Raw genomic sequence first — 20,443 nt, forward strand, 5'->3', positions numbered from 1 at the left:
CTCAGAAAGCTGCGGGAGAGCGAAGGTGGGCTATTCAACAAAAGTAAGCACTTTTTTATCATGATTTAATACACCCAAAGTCCAAAAAATAGATAAAGGACGATCACACCGGAGAATACAGTCCACTGTACAATGTTCACAATGCTTTACTGTGGACATTATACATGTGTGTCAGCAGTAGAGCTTCTAGTATTCCTGTAGAATTAATTTATTTAAAAGTGTGTTTGAATTCTAAAGGACTTAATATAACGAGATTTAAATAGATTATATCAGGTCCTGTTGGTGAAGACTGCTCTCTAGTGGCCAGGACTGAACTTGCATTCTGCAATTATTTATTCAGTCATTCACTCAGTCATATTTCAGATGTTAATATAATGGCTGTTATAGATCTCCAAAATGGCAAATTTGCACCATGAGGAAAAAAAAATCAAGATTTTGATGTACTGTATTTTTCACATGGGATTATAAGGCACTCTATCTATAAACATCTATTTTCATACATAAGGCATACCAGATTATAAGGCGCATTATTCGACACGAGTAAGGAACAGGGGTGTTTTCCTTTTTTAACATTTAAAAAAAAGCATTAATGCAAAATATGCTAAAAAAAAAAAAAAAAAAAAGAAGGAAGGAATCTCCTTAAAGGAGAAGTCCGGTGTAAAATAGATTTTGGGTGTTTAAAAACGTGATAAAAAGCACACTTTCTGAGATCCAGTATTCATACATAAGGCATACCAGATTATAAGGCGTATTATTCGACACTAGTAAGGAACAGGTGTGTTTTCCTTCAAATCCTAGTTACATTTCAAAAAAAGCATCAATGCAAAATATGCTTAAAAAAAAAAAAAAGGAAGGAATCTCCTTAAAGGAGAACTCCTGTGTGAAATGGATTTTGGGTGTTTAAAAACGTGATAAAAAGCACACTTTCTGAGATCCAGTATTCTGTGCACTTTCCCCAAACAGGCTTTTAAACTGGGTGGGGTTCTCGCCGCTGGGTGGTGGTGGGGTAACTAAGTAAAGCTAAGCTAAGTAAACAAATTCTTAAAAAAAACAAAAAAAAAAAAACATTTTCTTTTAAAGTCAAACAAGCACTGGATGTTAATCTACACTGATTTCTGTTTAAAAACTGTTTATTTAAGTGAGTAAAGCACTTCTGTTTATTTTGCAGATTTCCACCAAGGCTGTGTGCAGAAGTTTCAGCATTAGCGGCTAGCCATTAGCCTTAGTAAATTCTACACTGAGGAACCCTGATTGTTTTGGTAAGCCAGGGTGCTATTAGCTACTGGTTTGTCCAAGGGCGTAGGAGCGGGCTTGATATTGGGGGGGGACACATTTGCCAATATGAACCTAAGCCCACCCTATAGTTTCCTAGAACAACATTTGTGGAAATTACTTTTAATTAAAAGTAAATTATTATTATAAGGTGATTTTACAATCTAAACATGTTACTCCATGTTACAGTTACTGTGGTTAGAAAAAATTATGCATGCAATGTCTGAATTATATACATATGACAATAATGATCAGTTATCACCTAATATTTAAAATAATACAGATTTGGTTGTTATTATTATTATTATGTATTGGCATGTCAATTCTGTCGTATATTTACATTTTCTCCTGCGCATAACAGAAGTCATGTTACTGTGTTTCTCAACCCTGTTCTTACATATTCTACTGCATATTAACACTGTTTTGTGTTGTGTATTCTGCATATTCTACAGCTTCCTCTGCTTTAAAGGCATTTCATAGAGTAAGTGGTGGAATGATGTGTCTAATAAACTGCTGGATATACATGATTAATTTAGGCTCCATAGGGGGCTAAAGGATTTAAACAGGTAAACTCAGTAAATGACTGTTTATTAGCTGATCAGCTGGATCAGGTGGAAAACACTATTTTGGGGGCAGTGATCAGGGTTAAGAAACTGCTTTAAACTACAAACATAAAGTACTGTACTAAATTCTGGCTATCCACTACATCCAGCTTCTAGATAACTAGTTAGCTAAATGAATTTTCATTCATTATTGCTCACAGTAAGTCCTGCAATCCTAAATTAATAAACAAAGTTTGAAAATGAAATAGTGATTAGCTGATCAGGTACAGGGCAAGTTGAACATTATATATATATAGTTTTTTTTTTTTTCTTTAACCCTGACTCCCAATCTAGCTCATTCCAAAGTTAAGCTAACTCACTAACACAGCTGCAGTGCATTAATCACAGTGGGTTTAAACTGTGTGTTTTAATTCAGAGACGTGTATTTTTAACCAGCTATCAGAAACCTTTCTTTTAGTAAAATCTCCGTAATCTCTGTTTTAAAATCAGCTGAAGCTGCTGCAGCCCGATCCCGCTGCTAAATCTCACAGCGAGGGGGCGGGGCTCCCCCAACAGCAAACTGCCTCTGCTCCGCGCGCCGCAAAACCAGCAAGATTGGCTGTTTCTGCCAATCTACTGAGAGGCGGGACTTAATACAGGCTCCGTGATTGGTCCGGTCTGTCTCCTCATTAATAGTACAGCTGATCTGAGTGAAACGATATAATTTTTTTTGGGGGGGGGACAAATCGACCTGTTTCTAATATTCCCACCCATCCCCCCCCCCCCGCCCCCGGTTCCTACGCCAATGGGTTTGTCCCATGTAGCTTGTTTTAACACATAAACACACAGGTTAAAGTCCGATATATTTTACCTTAGAGCAGTGAAAGAGCTAGTGCTTAGCGCGGTTAGTGGCGAATGCTGCTGCTGCAGTGCTAGCTGTGGTTAGTAGCAGACTACAGGCTGATAATACTCACCTCTGAACATTAAAAGAGCACTTAGCACGGTTAACAACTAATGTTAATACTGATCCAGCCTCTGTGCTGAAGAAATTGAACTGAAACTCCTGTATAACACTGTACTTCAGCAGACTATCTTTGATGCTTCTTACAACCTGACTGGTAAAAAGGTGCATCGGATTATAGGAAGGACTGACAATTTATGGGAAAATTAAAGGATTTTAAGTGTGCCTTATAGTGTGAAAAATACAGTAGATGTTATTCATTGTGGGTCGTTTATTATGAAATACTGATACAATGTAAAAACAAAACCAACAAAAGGTACAATATGTTTATGTATTAGATAACCACGTAATATTTTTCTCTACAGCCCTAGAGCCTCTACTGCGTACTAATGTTCACCTAATAAGATCAAGTTTAAAACATCAAAAATCAAGACACTTTTTTCATAGATTGCTGAATTGTATATATTTACACATACTTCACATATTCTTATATTCTAGCTTATAGTATGTCTAGACTCCTCTACACTCTGTTTGAATATTCATCTCCATGTCTTTCTTCCTTCCTCCAGAGAGAACATTTTCTGCATAATTAACTCCCATTGATCTCTCAGAATGATGAGAGTTTGAGATTAAACTAGTTTGATGCCATCAGAGTCATCATGGAGGATGAATGAGAAACTATTTCTGTCTGTACAGCTTCAGATTCATTAGACTACTGAGAACCTCAATCCATCACTTTATCGAGAAGGTAAATCTGGCAAAAGCAGGGCTGCTTCTTCCTTGTTCTGCAGACCTACCACCATAGAGATATCATATTCAACACACCTAAGTGTAAAAAGCTCACATGTCCCTGAAGGCCTTGATTACCTGGATCAGGTGAGTAAACTCTACAGGGTAGTAGATCTCCAGGACCAGGTATCAGTAGCGCTGATGTAAAGAGAATAACATTATATAAAAAAACAGTAACTTAAAATATTCAAATGTAAATCAATAAAAGATTTAAAAGCAAACTGCTCTGCTTTATTAGATTTAAACATCTTTTTTGCTCTTGAACTCTCAAATCAGAACAGTTGCTTGGAATATTTAAGTGGCATAAGCATGACCTGCAACACTTTAAACATTTTTACTTAAGAAAAATTAATGTGCAGTTTGGCCAATCTTTTTGCACTAACAGCTTAGTTACTTTAGTTACCTGGGAATATTTTACACAGTGTATTTAACCTAGTATCATGCTACTCTTTCATTTTTTATTCAGTACAGAATCTCCAAACAGGAAACAGGCTGTTGTGTAGTCCAGGTTTATTGAATCACTGACAGAAAAAAAAAACTACAAAAATGTCTTTGAAAACTGTGGTTTAGATAAAGATGACAAAGACTACTTTGCACATACATGGTGTATATTCTGCAATTAAATCAAATTAACTTCTTTTTGATGATCTACTTCTGAGCACTCGGTGACCTGTGTGTGAGAGAAAGCATTACAGTGTTCAAACAAGCAGCTTCCACATGTTTAAATTAAACACAGACATATAAAAAGTTTAAAATTTAAATACCTATCCTAGCTGTTCTGGGTGGAGGAACTGTAGAAGTGGGCTGTCTATGTTTGTGATCTCCTGACCTCACTCTGGGCACAGAGTTAAAATCTAAAGAAATATATGGGATATAAACACAGTGATAAAGAATGTAGAAAATGCATGGGTGACATAGAATATATATATTCTGCTATGAGCACTTCAGTAGCAATTAGCCAGTGACCAATGTAATAATGTGATTTAAGAAGCAAGCAGATCCTGAGAACCATTCAGTACTTGACATGATTTCTATAAAGTAAAAATTAACTTTAAGCAACAAAGTTATTAATACAGATTAATACAGTACTGTTTGCTTTTTATCAAAATTGGAGGGGGTTGAAAAGTAAAAAATGTTGTTTCTTGAGACAAACAGGATTTTAAACAGATTAAAAAATACCTCTGTAATGTTGTCATTAAAATAATAAATAATCATTTATTAACGTTCATGTCTCTGTTTAGTCATCAAAACATACAAATAGATAGATATACTTTTCTATCTTTTTCTAAAATATATATATAAAGATATACTTTTCAAAAAAAAAAAAATAATAATAATAATAAATAATCAATAAAAAGTAAATAATCAATAAACTTATTAGTCAGAGAAACTGTTCTCAGGGCATAAAGAGTTTTTAAAAAATTTAAAACGTTTATAACTGACTATAACCAGTACGTCTAAGATGAATTCGGGATGAGTTAGGGAGATGACCACATACCGAGAACATCCCGACCTTAACAACCACCTTTTACTAATTGCAATAAAATCCTTAATGAAATGCTCTGAAATCTACCAGAAAACAGTACAGACAGTTCTTTCAATGAAAAGAGAATACACTTATCAAATGCCCTTGATTTCAGAAAAAAACAATAGATGTGCAAACACCTTTGTCATTGTGTTTTTTTTTTGTTTTTAAAGACAATTTATAGTAAAAATGTATATGGTCCAAGATACTAAAAGGTGTGATCTTTGTAGCAACAAAAAAAGCATAGGGGCTTCATCCACGGCTCACAGTTTTTATTGAACCTGTGCTTGTGTCCATGTATAGTTACATTACCTGACGGCTTCTCTTGCAGTGCCTGCATGTGTTTTATCTTCTCCTCATTTTCCAGGGCAGCCATGTGCTTTGAGTATGACCAGAACAACTGAAACACAAGTACTACAGTTCTAACAAACACATTCATTTAAAACTAATTCAGCATCTTACCCAACAGCAATAAAACAAGAACACAGATCTTGACTGAATATTATCTTTTTGTAAAGATGAAAATTCAATGATAAGAACAAAAAAAACTTACCCCTCATTCAGGCAGTAGTAGAATGGTGCGGGGAATAATAATGGGCCCACTTTGGGCCTAATAATACCAATCAATTAAACATGGCTTGAATGCCATAGCCTATTTGAGCATCCCTGCTTTTTTGCGCACACATAAGTTTGAGTACACAAACTTTTCAGTCAAATGTAGGATATAGGTCACATTAAAATTATATGTAAAAAGCCTAAAGAAAACCTGACCTTGTCTCCCACATGGTCATCTGTCTCTTCACCTTCTACTCCTTCTTCATACATACTGGCTTCCTCCATCAGCCCATCTAACACACTCCTCCGGTCCCCCTGTAGCATCTAAACACACACACAGACACAAATTCCAGAAAACAATTGTGAATCTGCGTAAGAAACTGTATTTTTTTATCTACGAACACAGTGTGGCATTACCTCTGGTATTTCTTCAATCTGCTGTGCCCCCTCTTTTATCCTCTGCCTCTCTCTCTCTTGGTTCCTCCTCTTTTCCAGCTCAGGCACAATCTCTTTTTCAGGCACACTGCTCCTCAACTCCACAAACGCTGGCCAGTGTTTCAGCAGCTCACTGAACACACTCATCTGCATACATATACACACACTTACTGCACTTTTTACAGTGTGGTAGGTTAAGTTACTAAAGAAAGACAAAGAAAGACAAGAGAAAGACAAGAACAAGGTAGTGGACAGAGTGGATGGATCTTGCTTTAATAGATATCTGTTCTTACAGTAGGTTCACATATTTTTACCACTTACAAATAGGTTGAATTTTATAATTAATAAATGTTGGAAAATATTCAGTCATGTTTATCTATAAATTGATAACCAAGTGTACTACTTTTGTCTTATTTGATTGAGGAACATACCAGAATCATGATATATTATATAACACCACCTAGTGTGTGTGTGTGTGTGTAACAAGCCCAGAGGTACCTGAGCTTCTCTAAACACATAAGGGCCGAGGCTGTTCCTTGTGTGCAGGATGCGCTGAGCCTGTTCAGGGGGGATGTGAATCTGAACACTGGGAGGAAAGCAGCAGTCGATGAAGCAACTGATGATGGCAGAGACTTTCTGCTGAACTGTCACCTCATCACTGTGAGAGTTACACAAATCCTATACATAACATCAAAAACAGACAGTAAGACTAAGCACAGTTACAGCAGCAATGCAAAGAACAGTGAATTTACAAGACAGATCTGAAAATACTAATATTGGTACTATATTTAGTCACATTCAGTAAAGCATATAGAACTTTGGTCCCACTGGAAAACAGAAAGTGATTGGATAAGTCCCTTGTTTGCGCCTAACTGCATTAATGGTTAATCTGATTTTGTTCTCCATTTCTGCCATAAAGGGCTAATCAACAGAAGGACGTATTTAAGAATTACATACAAATTCGTTTTCTAGGCAAAAAAAAAAAAACTTCATCAGACAATTATCTGATTCAAAATTAGTATTACGTAGTGTTCGTATGAAATTTGAACAACTATGCTGCAAACACAAAAGGCATGTTATATTGATATTAGGATTTACACAGTTAAAAGCCCAATATCATAAGCCAAATTAGTCATACCTATTCTAAAAGAATATATGATGCTAAAGTTTTTAAAGTTTTCAGACAAGGCTGCTTTTACCTTGTATCTCTGCACCTCCAGCCAGAAAAGCAGGTCATTCTCCAGGAGCTCACCTCTCAGTGAGAGAAAGAGGCGGAAGTGAAGGCAAGTGTTGGGATCATACAACACTTTACGCAGTGCCAAAGCCTCCCGAGATGAGCCCATTAACCCTCCGTCCACCTGCTGCATGACCACAGGGAGAGTGAAACAATGAAAAAAGAGACAGCATTGGTTTGAAAAGAAGAGGGCAATGGGGCGGAGTTTGACTCACCTTCCATATCTTCCTCTTCTGAACTCCATCCCCGTGCTCAGCCTGCAGGAACATGGGAACTGGATGAAGAACTTAATGAGTGCTAGCGGTAGTATTTAATACCCTTAAATAGTACTCAAGTTACAGAGCAAGCAGCACCTCTCCCTCTTTTCTTAATCTTCCACGCTCACCTTCCACTACCTCAGTAATAGTGCCATGCTAAAGTACAGAGGCGGATCATTAACTAATGAGGAAGGTGTCGTTACATGTTGCTACATGAGCAGTAGAGAGGGTCATTAGCAGGTGTAATGTTTAAAACAGGTGTAGTATTTAGAACAGGTGTAATGCCCTTCACAAGTAACACAGAATGAACTTAGAGTTTAAGGATTTTACATCACACACTAAGCACACATTTCTGCCTCTCGTAAAAATATATATTTTTATTAAAGCTACTACAATTAGAAAAATGTAATACTCTAAATTGATTTGTATATGTATGTGTAGTGTATAGGATTGTGTGCCTAAAATGTACGTAGGACTGTGTCCAGATATGAATTGGCATTATGTCCTGGGTAAATGCTCCAGTGCCCGATGCAGTCCTTCAGGTGGACGGTCGTTTCCGATTGAGAGTACGCTGTGCACTATTGGCTGTCACTTCTTACTGGCGTGTGCATGAGTGCTGAATACAAATGGTCATGTATAAAACATGTACATTGCAAAGCGTCCTTGGGTTTCTAGAAAGGCGCTATATAAGTATATAAGTGTAACTTCATTCATGCAAAGACCTGACCCCAACCCCAAGTATGATAACCAACAAACTTATTTTACCTCTATTCTGAATTCTTTCTAGAAGAATAAAAGCTCATAAGATAATAACCGAAAACCCAACATTGTAGGGGTATTAATGTCCATGATGCATGTATGTAAACTTTAACCCACAACTGCGGCTGAAAGCTCTGATACAATTATGCGAATCCATTCTGATACAAATATTGTCATAAACTGATTCCATGCTATGCATATAGTCCTTCATGATTACTCCTAATTTTATAAGTTGGCATTTATTCACCAATAGCTGATCCTCTGATTGCAACCGCCTCACCTGTTGTTTCTGGCGAGCGATGAACTCTTTACTGGAGAGGAACCTTGGCAGCCATTTTCTTTCAATACGGTTTCTGACCAGAGACTGAATTTCGGACAGCACAGGCGTGGAGATTGGCTCACATTGTAAACGTGTCCAGCCACCAGCTAGACGCAGCAGCTAAACACACATACATACATGCATTTTTAAATCAGTTATTTGCAAATACTGCACATCACCAATAAAACATTATGATTTAACAATGACTCTGCCTGATTCTCCTGCAGATTTAATGCAGATTCAACTATATCTTACTTTTTGATTTCTTCTATAAACAAAAATAATAATAAAGTAATAAATTTGCAGTAATGTTTAAGTAAAATATTAAATATGTTTTTAGCACATAAACAAACCTGTATGTAACCCAAATAGGAAAAGGCAACGACCATTATTAGATAAAAAAAAACTTTTGGTTTAGTTTAAGGATTTGTAATTTGTCCATTTCTTTAAATCTGACAGTTGGGGGGACAAAATTTGTGTCAGAAAAGGTTATATTGTTTATATATATATATATATATATATATATATATATATATATATATATATATATATATATATATATATATATATATATATATTTGTTGTTAAGTAGGATTGTATGTCTAGTGTCTAGCTGCTTTGAGATACAAGTTGTAGAGGTTAAAAAAAAAAAAAAAAACTTTGGCAGGTGAAAACTTGTGTTAATTGTGTGTGTGTGTGTGTGTGTGTGTGTGTATGTGTCTATTACCTCAGTCTGTTGCTGCTTGTTTGCAGGGCTGCTTGGGCCAAACAGATAATTCCGGTTGAGGTACTGATTTCTAATATTTTGGCACTTCTCCTCCCTCACTCTCATGTCATTAGGGATTCTTTTTAACTGCTCAATATCCAACCAACACAGCAGGTCCACACTACACACACACACAAAAAAGACACAAATATAACTCATCAAAGTATAGCTCCACTCAGTGTCTAAACAGACTATGTTTTGTAAAGGTCACCTGGCAAAGTTCTCTTCCAGAAAGGCCAAAAAGTTCTGGAGTTCCATTCGATTACGAAGCAGAAAGCCTAGGCGGTGGTGTCGAAACTGATGCAGTACCTGAGCCCATGGGTCAAACTCTTTAGCTGGTGGTGATGGGGGCTTGTGCTCTTGTGCAAACTAAACAGAGGGAGTGTGAACACAATCAGCATCCAGTGCACGTACCAATGCAGAAACAGGTTGAATATTAAATTACACTGTCATTCAGTTAGTCTATTTAAAAGCTTATTTACAGTCTTCTATAGTGTCACACTGAGGGGGAAAACAGTGAACAGTGTTACCTGCTTCTGACGACACTGTGTCTGTGTGTATATGTCCTGGAGTGTCTTATAAAGCTCAGGCTCTACAAAGCGTTCCTCCTTCCACATAGCCACCTGCACAGCCACACAAATGCACCACATACATACAGAAATGCACTTAACTAAATAAACAATGAAAACACAAAAGTATTGTAAAATCTCAAAATATACATGTATATATAGTTACAGCTATAGTTCAAACTTCAAGCGTGACACAATAATGTATTAATGGAAATAAATGCAAAATGTCCCTCATTTGAAAAAGCTTCACATGAGGAACTCCTTTGAACTATTTAAACAATGTATTTTATTCACAATGTAAAAGTATATTCTATCATTATCATTCTATATCATGATTCAGTCCCTCATACTCATGAACCAACAAATCAATTCGGAACTGGTAAAATCAATGGATAGACAGAAGTGTCCTACCCTGTGGAATATATCTGTGTCCTGCTGTGTCAGTAGTGTCCATGGCTCCAGCAGTATGTAATGCGCATGTTCCTCAGCTTGGTCAAACAGCTCTTCAAAAGGGACCCTAAGATGGGCAAAGATATCCTGCCTGTACTGCTCCTCCAAACCCACACTCCTCACAGCAGTCCAGCTGCACACGTAGGTAGCATAGAGCAGCTACAAAAGAAGGGTACATAAAAGTCTACAAGCAAACTGACAAAGTGATGTTAGCAGGGTATAGACATACACATTACATTTTTCAGTGTTAAATCAACACTTCTTTACAGAGTTGGTTTAGATTAGGCCAATTGGGATTACATAAAATAACAGTCAGAATTTACAGGGTCAGTTTTCCAGACAGAGGTTATTCCTAGTCACAGATTGTTTTTACTTTCGATAGAAAACCTGTATGCAAAATGCTGAATAGGTAAAGACTAGTCTAGGACACTGCTCCTTGGGGTTAGAACAAGATTAGGTTAGGTATGATTGGGCAACAATTTTACAATTAAGATATGGTAAGGCTTAGATAAGGATTAAATTGGGTCATATTAGGGTATGATTAGGATTTCACAAAAAATAGACTGCCATATTTTTCGCACTATAAGGCACACAGTCAATGAACATCTACTTTCTGGTCTATTTTCATACATAAGGGGCACCGGATAATAAGTGGCATTTTAAGAGACACTATAAGGAACTTCTAATTCAGCATGTGTTGCCACTGGGTGGTGGGGGGGTAGCTAACCAAATTAAGTAAAACTAAGCTAAGTTAAGTAAACAAAACTGTAATAAAAAAAATACTTTCTTTTAAAGTCAAACGAGCGCTGGATGTTAATCTACACTTTTTTCGTGAAAAAAGTATTTGGTTCCCGAATTTCTGCAGCACTAAGGCTGGAGAATTAGCTTCTAACTACTTAGCATTAGCTGCTAACCACTCCAGCAGTGCTAGCCGGGGATAGGAGTAGGCTACAAGCCGATAATACTCCCCTCTGAATGGGGACATAGCGAGCACAGTTAGCGAGTAATGCTAATGCTACTCCAGTGTCGGTGCTGGAAAACTAAACTGAAATGAATTTTACCAGTCAGTGCAGTGGTATTTAGGAGATACCACTGCACTGACTGGTAAAATTCATACACGATTACAAGGCGCACTAAAAATTGTAGGGAAAATTAAAGTTTTTTAATTGCGCCTTATAGTGTGCGAAAAATACGGTAGATTTAATCTATGCTTAACATTTTATAGGCTTGGTGTAATCAAAGGTCTGTACCTGGGCCTTTTGTTGTACTCTGTATGGATCCAGTGTAGGCTGGTAAAACAGCTGATGATACTCCTGAAGATCGCTGCAGAACTGAGCTGCATTTTCCCACAGCTGGAATGAAAGTGACATATCCAAAGTGACATTGCAGCTTATTCATAGGAACCATTGTAGCTTTCAGTGAAAGTAAAATGTAAATGTGAAAACAGCAAAAACACAGACTCAAGGTACAGTCTTACTGCTGAGCATCAGTTAGGGCTTTATTAATTTCAACAAGGCTGTGTATCTAAGTGCACCTGGTTTTCTGAGTTTTGACAAAAGTTTGTAAAGAAGAACCCAGTCTTGGACTCCATGTGCAACACTTGTACCATCCTCTCCATCTCACTGTTGTGGCTTCCATCCTGTTAACACACACCCATAGTGTACATTCACACACATATGTAATATATGTATATATTATATACAGGTCACAGAATACTTTAAATGCAGTCACACAAGCCCCTCCCTCCGCAAGTATAAGACCATACACTAAAGAATCGAACAGAAAACATTCATACTAAGCTGCCCAACTGCTAACTGCTTGTAGGCCTCATACCACAGCAGGGCTCTCTGATGCAATGTAGTATGCAGAGTGCAGGGGTGGAGGGTTGGGGTGGATGGGGCAGGAGTCTTGTTGAAATGCCGGGCAATCCCAGCAGGGCTGCAGAAAACACACTTTTTGGCATCTCTTTTCAATCAGTGTGTGTAATATAAACCTCTGGCCCCTAGGATACACAAAATAATGTTCGCATTAGATTCTTAAAATAGCACAAATCTAATTTATACCACTTTCAAATATGTTCTGAAATCAGATACAGGTTATACCTGAAATAAGTTCTTTTAGTATCTCACCTTTTCTGTGTTTGTTCTGCTCTAAGACCTCTCTAAGTCTGACAACACCACCGATTGCATTATGGTATACATTGGAAACTCCATCATACATCAACTGTACTCTACATTTTGAAAGAATTTTGGGTTTATATTGGAAATAAAAGGCATTTTCAAAAGCATCCCAAGTCTCACCAATAGAAGAGCAGGACCTCTGTAAGAAGTGGCTGAACAAGGTGCAGTTTGTTTTCCGTCCAGGAGAGAGTGCTGATCAGATCCAATCTGGAGAGAAACTCCACACTCAGTGCTGTGGAGCCTCTGCCTGGTAGATACTGGTTCTTCACCCAGACCAAATGCCTTAACACATATTAAGATGGAGACTTTCACAGACACAAGATACAAGTAAAATTTGCATGATACAGTGGGAAAAAAATCATAAAAAGGTAGAAATGAAAGAATCATACTGGCATGTAAATACCTGTTGATGGTTTCTGGGTTACGAAGAGTTTTCAGACGCTCTATGTCCATCCACAGATTTAGCACCCTCTCTCCAGTCCGGCCTTGTAAAAAGCTCTTAAAGTCCAGAAATACCTGTTTATTTACTTGAATGCCATAGTTAACTATTGTTCCGGTGGCACACTCCAGGCCAGAGAGGGCAGTGGAGGCAAAGGCCTCAGAATTCAGCTTTGTGACAGAATCTTGAGCAGGATAAGATGTGCTGAGCTCCTCTGGAACACTAATCTGAGAGGCAGGTGAGCCATCCCTACACTCTGGAGATGGTGTGCAGTTTGTAACTGTGACACAGTGAGGACAGGCTGCAGTGAGTTGCTCTGTTTGGGTTTTCTGATGTAAGACTGAAGGAATTCTGCAGTGTCTACTCAAAATACACTTACATACACTTGTCTCACCCAAGACAGCTCTTGGTATCCTCCCCTCTTTATCCACCTCTGTGATATTGTGCTGGACTGTGGTGGTACTGAAATCATTAAGGACAAGTTGATTTGAAGGACTTTGTTCTTCACAAAGCTGGGTCAGAGGCCATGCCTTTTGGTTCACTCCAGCCTCCAGAGAATCATGGCCTAATGTGAGATCTTTAAGAACATAAACATATGCAATAGAGTCCTACAGGAATTAATCACATTCCTAGCAAGTTTCCCCAGTTTTCAAACAAGTAATAAACACTGCAAAAATATCAATATGTTTTTTTTTGTTTGTTTTTTTGGCACAGACCACCATTAACAGCTAAGAAACCAACAGTAAAACAGAATGTCTAGTAAAGACAATGAGTAAAAACACACTACTGTTTGTTTGGGTCTGGGTTATTCTTGTATCCTCTACAACCCCCGTATTGAAGGCTGAACAGTCTGTGTGTGGAGAGCTGCAGTCACTGCTGATTTCAGAGTACCCCATGTGGACAGAAGTCATGACACTCTAGAGAAAGAAACAACATAATAACAAAATGTATTAAAACACTGTTTAAATCATTCCAAGTCTTAAAACTGTTATATTCCCATCTTCATCTAAAAAAAATAAAATAAAATAAAGGTGTTCAAGAGAGCACTGGCTACCTCTTGCTGAGGAGACGTGATTGAAAGATTGATTAGATCTTCCTCTGTCCATTTTGGAATGGTCATCTGACTCAGACAATAGGCCAATCTGTGGGAAAACACAAGGTTGTATTTAGGTGTACACACCAGTTAAATGTTCTCAGATGATGTTTTGTATCTGACCTGTATTCAAAGTAATAATCGCTTTGGAGAAAAAAGGGCAGCCGCTCTGTCCTGATCCACTGTATAGCTTGTGCTGGGTCCAAACACTATCAATTAATACATAAAAAGACATTTATATTAGAAATACAAATGAACTTTACATTAGCAATCATGGCGATTCTGGTGTGGACTTACCGAGATGGTGTATCTGTTGTCAATTAAAGGCGTAGTTGGAAACCATGTGGGATCAGTGCTTTTGTCTTGCAGTTCAGTTAGTTGAGCTGTGATCTGTGTAGAGAGACTCTCAGCTGGATCTATACCCACCTCAAACAGACCCCTGTCTCGGTTATACCTGACAGGCTCCAGGAACAACTTACAAAAAAAAGAAAAAAAGTATTCAGACACCTCAGGCAATATGTCACATTAGATGTTGTAATTCAATGCAATATGATGAGCTAATTTCCTAAAACTTTTTTTACATGACGGATGCAAGAAAACTGGATATAATCAACAGGAAGATGAATGATCACAAGCCAACAAACCAAGCTGAACTGCTCGAATTTTTGCACCAGGAGTGACAAAGTTATCCAAAAGCAGTGTGTAAGACTGGTGGGGGAGAACATGCCAAGATGCATGAAAACTGTCATTTAAACCAGGATTATTCCACAAAATATTGATTTCTGAACTCTTTAAACTTTATGAATATGAACTTGTTTTCTTTGCATTATTAGAGGTTTAAAAACTCTCTTTTTTGTTATTTCAGCCATTTCCCATTTTCTGCGAATAAATGCTCTAAATAACAATATTTTTATTTGGACTTTGGGAGAAATGCTGGCTGTTGTTTCTTAGAATAGAACAACAATTTTCATTTTACCTATAAAAAGCAAAAACAGAGAAACTGAAGAGTATGTATGTATGTATATTATATATCTCACAGGCAGCAGCAGAAACTCATTAAGGAACTCCACCAACAAAGAGTCTGAGGACAGTAAAGCCTCCTAAAACACACAAACACACACACAAATCATTGAAACACTATAATCGTAACGCTACACCATAACAACGACCATAAGAGAAATGAAAACAAGACCGGCCACTCACAAAATTCTTTCTCGTTATTTCCGGTAGTTCTGAGAAGATAAGGTTGAGTAAATTCAGTGAAAAACTGGGATTAAAAACAGAAACTAGTTGCTGACAGCAGTGATTAAACTGGACTCACCCGGAACTCTCTCACTCTGCATTTTGAATACAGCCCAGCTCATCACAAAGTGCAGCACACTCAGGTAGTGGTATTAACTCACATACACTCTTAAGTGTGTGTCCTTCATACTCAAACACACCAAAACATCCCTGAATTACACTGAACTGCTCTGAACTCTGAGTCAGCTCCGAACCTATATTGCTGATCAGGGTTTCCATGGAGACACAATCACCCCCAACACTGAACAATCTCTACAGTAACTATAACTCTACACACACCAGACACGCGCAGGAGTTACATTAATATGACTAGATCTCTAGAGTAAATGCGTGTGTATATAAAAATGTGTTACTTTCAACATTTTAATTAAAAACAAAACTAACTAGATCTACATTTCCTAAAGGAAATATTAGTTTAAACCTAATGATTAGGAAACAAGTGTTATGGGGACAATACTAGTTTTTGATTACAGCTGTGTATTGGAAAGCAGTAATTAAACATTTTGCAATATAGCCTACTACGATTGTATAAATGAAAAATTAGAAGAAATATAACAATTATGGTGTTTTTTATATAAAACTTGCAATAAACAGGGGGACTTGAAGACAGAGCACAGCACTGCAATTCAGTTTGCTCAACACAAAAACAGGGATTGAAAGCAATCTTTACATGAGAACTGAATTAAAAATGAATACCATGTTTTTGAAAATTGATAAAAGTATTGCAAAAGAAAATATCATACTACCTTATTTAAATAGTTGTTAAACGTAAGGGTAGAAATTCAGCTCTACCACTAGATGTCAGCGTTACCCTTTGCAGCACAGCCAACAAACAAGTAGACTTTCAGATAATAAAAAGGCTTTATTAAAATGATGTATAAAAACAGTAGAAGAGTTAACAACAATATGTACACATACAGGCATATACACAGAAGCGCATGCATTCAGAAAAAGAGAGACACCTGTACATAAATCAGTGCATTGAGGAGTGCAAAGTTCATTTCTGCAACTGCTGAGGTCACAGCAATCCCCTCAGAAATTCATAATTAAAAAAATTAAATCAAATAAAAAACATGACATACAAGATCCCACATTTCTACAAAACACTCACAATCTCCTCACATTGCGCTTGCTCTGGGCACTGCCAGGCAGAAGATCCTTCCTGCTCCTGCGTTTAGTCAGGTGAGCACAGTCTCGTGAGCCATGATAGGAGCACAGGCAGGAGGTACAGAAGTGGAATAGACAGTCGGCCCAGCTACAAACACCCTCTCCACGTGCAGAATGACAACGAGCCGGGTGCTGACAGCGAGGACAGGGCTTTAGACACTCGTCACTGAACAGGGTCTTGGCCACCTGAGATAAACAAACATTTCATGCATAAGAAATTAGGCTGCTGAATACTTCATGCAATAGATTGTCAATAAACAGTTTTCAAGTTTTCTTATCACTGCCACCCTCCGGCTAAAAAAAAACAAAATAGGCCATTTCACTAAAACATATTTATTCCATACCTGTAGAAACTCCTGACGTTTGGTGCTGGATTGAGGGGTCATGTGCTGTAAGGGGGTGTAAGTGCGTCTGGCAGCAGGAGTGTGTGCGCTCATGATTGGTGTTTTAGCTTGGGCCTGGACGCTGCTCAGAGCAGATCGGCACGCCAGGTTCAACCTGGTCTCAGCATCTGGAACTCTGGCCGCACTACCCATCTACAAACACAGGACAGACAGTCAGACACAATGGCATCACCATGTGCCACTTCAGAACATGACATATGGTGTCACCTCAAGTGCAATTTTCATCTCTCGCTCATACAACTTCTTCCTGCGACAAGCTCTTTTATCTTGCATGATAATGTCACCCCAAGCCTCAGACACCTGACCACACCTGGAAAGGCATAACAAATAGAATTAAATAATTTGACCTCCACAATGGATTGTTTAGGCATTGTCATTGCAACGTGTGCATGCAAAATAGTCACAAGACAAGAAATGTAAAGTATGGCAAAATCATATCAATTACATTACTCAACACAAAAATAGAATACATGTCATTTTCCATGGCAGATCTAAAAATATTGGGGGGCATATTATGCAGACCTACTTTGAGAAACTATTTGAGACAGCCAGATTTTAAATACTACAAAGTACAGTTCAGTAAAAAGCAGCACAATGTCAAGTTATATATAAATGTCATGATCAGGTAAACTCAAGGTTTTAGTGTCAGTACTTAAAATAAAAGGTGCCCTCATGCCATCTCTAAATGTACTGAGAATTTTAAAGACTTTCCAAAATGTGTACTGTATTATCGGGTATATATACTGCATCACATCAAAAGGTTTTCACCTCAAAACTCACATGTAAATGTCCTGTGAGGACAGGAGCTTAAGAATGATTGCTAGTACATGGCGGAGGTTCCTCTTGCTAAGTTCAGTGAGGATGTCCATCTTCCCCAGACCCATTTTCCTACCAATGAGGCCAGAGAGGGGCAGTGTAGTTTCGATGGGTCCTTCTAGAGTTGAGACCCGGAGCAGCTCATCCAGACTGGGGTGCTTGGTCAGAATGCGCGTGCTGCGCTGGCTCATGGCATGCACCATCTGGAGGGCTGGGGTCAAAGACAGGTCTTGCAGCTTCACACTAGCTGCTCCCACTGGAGTTGCCTCCAGGAAAACATCTTCATCCTTCATGTGCTGTGCTGCCACCTGCTGGGCTCGGTGGTCTTCCTCTGACTGGGATCCCCCCTCCTTTAGTGTGGACAGCCTTCGCTGTCGATCCAGCCGTGAACGCCTCTTCTCTTTGCTGTGGGATGCCCATGGCTGCATCATCTCCTGAAAAGAGCCATCATCTATGGAAGAGTCCTGAGATTTATCCAGACCTAGAGAGCTGAAGCCACTGTCTTCTGAAGCATTAGCATCTAGCTTGGAGATTGGTGTGTGTGAAGGCGTGCTTAGGACACTTAAACTCTCGCAAAGGTTTGCAGCCAAATTGTTAATGGGGGTCTGGAAGTTTTCCTTTGCTAAAGGTGCAAAATTACCACTTTGGGGCGTCTCAGGCATCTCTGAAACAAGCAGCCCCGATATGATGCTCTCATTAAGATCGTGTTCTGAGAAGGAACCTCCACTCCGCAGCACAGGACTGTTCCCTCCACTTCTACTACCTTCAAGAGTCGAAGTTATCGCTTGAGAAAACATGTGCTGTCGTTGTCTGCAACAAATGGCCATGGAATCAGCCTTTAGAGTGCTGTAGGACAGAGGCATTGTTGGACTCATGTCTGGAGAGTAAAAGTTTGCAATGCCTACATGTCCTTGTAGACGAGATTCCCTGCAGCCTGGTGTTTTTTTACCATCTGTGGCAGATTTGGACATGAGGAGACGTCTGCGCAGTGAAACGCTCTTTTTAGTTACTTTAGGCGTCTCCCACAAACCTGTCTGCAGCACTTGCTCTTTCTTGAGGTCCTTTTCCAAGTCTTTGGGTCTCTCACATTTGTGCAAACTCAAAGATGAGCTCAGCTCAAAGTTTTCCTTTGGTGTATCAAGCAAACTGTCTAAACAAACAGAGACTTGACTGCGCTCTATGCTCCCCCACTTGCCCCTTGGGGTGTCTAGATCCACATGTGTAGTTTTACTCCTCTCTATCCTGGGAGTGTACAAGTCCATGTGTGTGCTGGGGCAGTGGGGTTTCAGGAGGTTTAAGGATTTCATCCGACCAGCACTCTCCATGACTCACTGAACTTGCAGGTGGTGGATTATTCACCTGTTGTTGAATTAAAAACACACAATAGACACATTTTAACCTTTTAACACTTTACAGAAACAAGCAAAAATAATACAAATCATATGAACATGCAACACATGCAAAACAAACTGTAAAACGCTGACACTCCCACAACATGAAAGGTCAGAATATTCAACAAACTTTAACTAACATAGGTAAACTATAGCTAATTCTTAAGCTTAAATCAATCAATGAGGTAACCTAAATGAGCATTTACCTCAGAATTACCAGTAACTACTAGCACAGAGTTGTGTTAAACAAGGTCTCTGTAGACTGCTAAAGCTCGCCTCTGTAGTGTGCTGGGTGTCTCCAGCAGCTCCTTTAGTGAGTGTTCAGCAGGCAGGTTAGGTGTTCATCGCTGGCTTTCTGTGAGCAGTAGTTGAGCCCAAAACAGCTCCGTTATTATCCGTTACTGTCGCCTCGGTAACGGGCGGCGTGCAGCACGAGCTCTCTCTGTGCGGTTTCGAATTTTGCGCCTTTTAAATCCCAGGCTCCCAGTCGCGCGCTCACCCCCACAAAACGCGCCAAACGCACAGCACAGCAAACCAACAAACCAATTAATAAACGAGCAAAACAAAACAAACAAAAAAAATAAACAGACAATGCAATAAACAAACCAACCAACACAATAACCAAACATCCTCCAAACTCTAGCTTTATAATATCAGCAAAAGTGATAATATTATACTGCCCAATAAGCTCGCTCCCTGCCTGCCTGCCTGCTACACCACACATGGGAAATGAGTGCTTCACAAAGAGTTAAAGGGGAAAATTAAAAGATCAGGTCATTTTAATCTTAAGCTAAATGACACCTGTAACTAAAAGTAGGTAAGTGGATGTAAAGCATCACAGAATTTTGTTTCTTCACACAACGCAATTTACTGTAGGTAATTCTAATGAAGTCTAATTAAGTTAAATGTTAGTTAATATTAATTAATATCCTGCACACCAAACAGAAAACAACATGTTTAGTGTACCTAAAATAGACAATCGCTTTAGTAATAATTTCTTTAAGAAAATAAATAGATAAATGTAGCTACTTACTGAACCAGAGAAACTCTGGTTTGTCCGCCGCTGTGCTGTATGCTCCTCTTCAGCTCTGTGACCCGGAGCTACAAAGGTTATAGGGTCGAATTAGAGGGGTTGGTGAGAGAGTAAACGGGCAAGTCGGCTAGGAGTGTTTATATATAATATATAATTATATAATTATTTTATTTATTTATATATGT

The 20,443-nt window shown here is 38.5% G+C and overlaps 2 protein-coding genes across 4 annotated transcripts; both read right to left on the reverse strand.

Annotated features, from left to right (window-relative positions):
• Positions 1-4,156: 4,156 nt before the first annotated feature.
• LOC103030288 (regulator of G protein signaling 22) lies at positions 4,157-15,655 on the reverse strand. Its single transcript, XM_015607752.3, has 25 exons — positions 15,467-15,655; positions 15,349-15,377; positions 15,183-15,245; positions 14,443-14,619; positions 14,269-14,354; positions 14,107-14,194; positions 13,837-13,969; positions 13,017-13,629; positions 12,734-12,895; positions 12,267-12,435; positions 11,968-12,072; positions 11,684-11,785; positions 10,395-10,592; positions 9,945-10,037; positions 9,626-9,783; positions 9,376-9,535; positions 8,610-8,768; positions 7,529-7,570; positions 7,279-7,440; positions 6,578-6,757; positions 6,062-6,226; positions 5,861-5,968; positions 5,402-5,489; positions 4,329-4,418; positions 4,157-4,234 (listed from the first exon to the last, which is right to left on the reverse strand). Exons 1-25 carry the CDS (start codon positions 15,507-15,509, stop codon positions 4,194-4,196), a joined length of 3,414 nt encoding a protein of 1,137 aa, XP_015463238.3. The 5' UTR covers positions 15,510-15,655; the 3' UTR covers positions 4,157-4,193.
• A 629-nt stretch (positions 15,656-16,284) lies between these two features.
• Positions 16,285-20,349, reverse strand: fbxo43 (F-box protein 43). Of its 3 annotated transcripts, none has more exons than XM_007256906.4 (5): positions 20,259-20,349; positions 17,799-19,193; positions 17,226-17,328; positions 16,959-17,150; positions 16,285-16,800 (listed from the first exon to the last, which is right to left on the reverse strand). In XM_007256906.4, exons 2-5 carry the CDS (start codon positions 19,157-19,159, stop codon positions 16,555-16,557), a joined length of 1,902 nt encoding a protein of 633 aa, XP_007256968.2. In that variant the 5' UTR covers positions 19,160-19,193; positions 20,259-20,349; the 3' UTR covers positions 16,285-16,554. The 3 variants fall into 3 exon arrangements, with proteins under 3 accessions (XP_007256968.2, XP_022529558.1, XP_007256969.2); XM_022673837.2 differs by lacking the exon at positions 20,259-20,349 and adding an exon at positions 19,502-19,741; XM_007256907.4 differs by lacking the exon at positions 20,259-20,349 and adding an exon at positions 19,432-19,741.
• Between the last annotated feature and the right edge of the window lie 94 nt (positions 20,350-20,443).

Source organism: Astyanax mexicanus, chromosome 6 (assembly GCF_023375975.1).
Source record: "Astyanax mexicanus isolate ESR-SI-001 chromosome 6, AstMex3_surface, whole genome shotgun sequence".
NCBI classification, from domain to species: Eukaryota; Metazoa; Chordata; class Actinopteri; order Characiformes; family Acestrorhamphidae; genus Astyanax; species Astyanax mexicanus.

Coding starts and splice junctions, on each gene's coding strand:
- LOC103030288 (XM_015607752.3), bottom strand. CDS start 15,509: ATGAGCTGGGCTGTATTCAAAATGCAGAGTGAGAGAGTTCCGG. Junction 15,246..15,348: donor AAATAACGAGAAAGAATTTT/GTGAGTGGCCGG, acceptor TGTGTGTTTTAG/GAGGCTTTACTGTCCTCAGA. Junction 5,490..5,860: donor ATGACCATGTGGGAGACAAG/GTCAGGTTTTCT, acceptor CTTGTGTTTCAG/TTGTTCTGGTCATACTCAAA.
- fbxo43 (XM_007256906.4), bottom strand. CDS start 19,159: ATGGAGAGTGCTGGTCGGATGAAATCCTTAAACCTCCTGAAACCCCAC. Junction 17,151..17,225: donor AGATGAAAATTGCACTTGAG/GTGACACCATAT, acceptor CTGTGTTTGTAG/ATGGGTAGTGCGGCCAGAGT. Junction 16,801..16,958: donor AACGTCAGGAGTTTCTACAG/GTATGGAATAAA, acceptor TGTTTATCTCAG/GTGGCCAAGACCCTGTTCAG.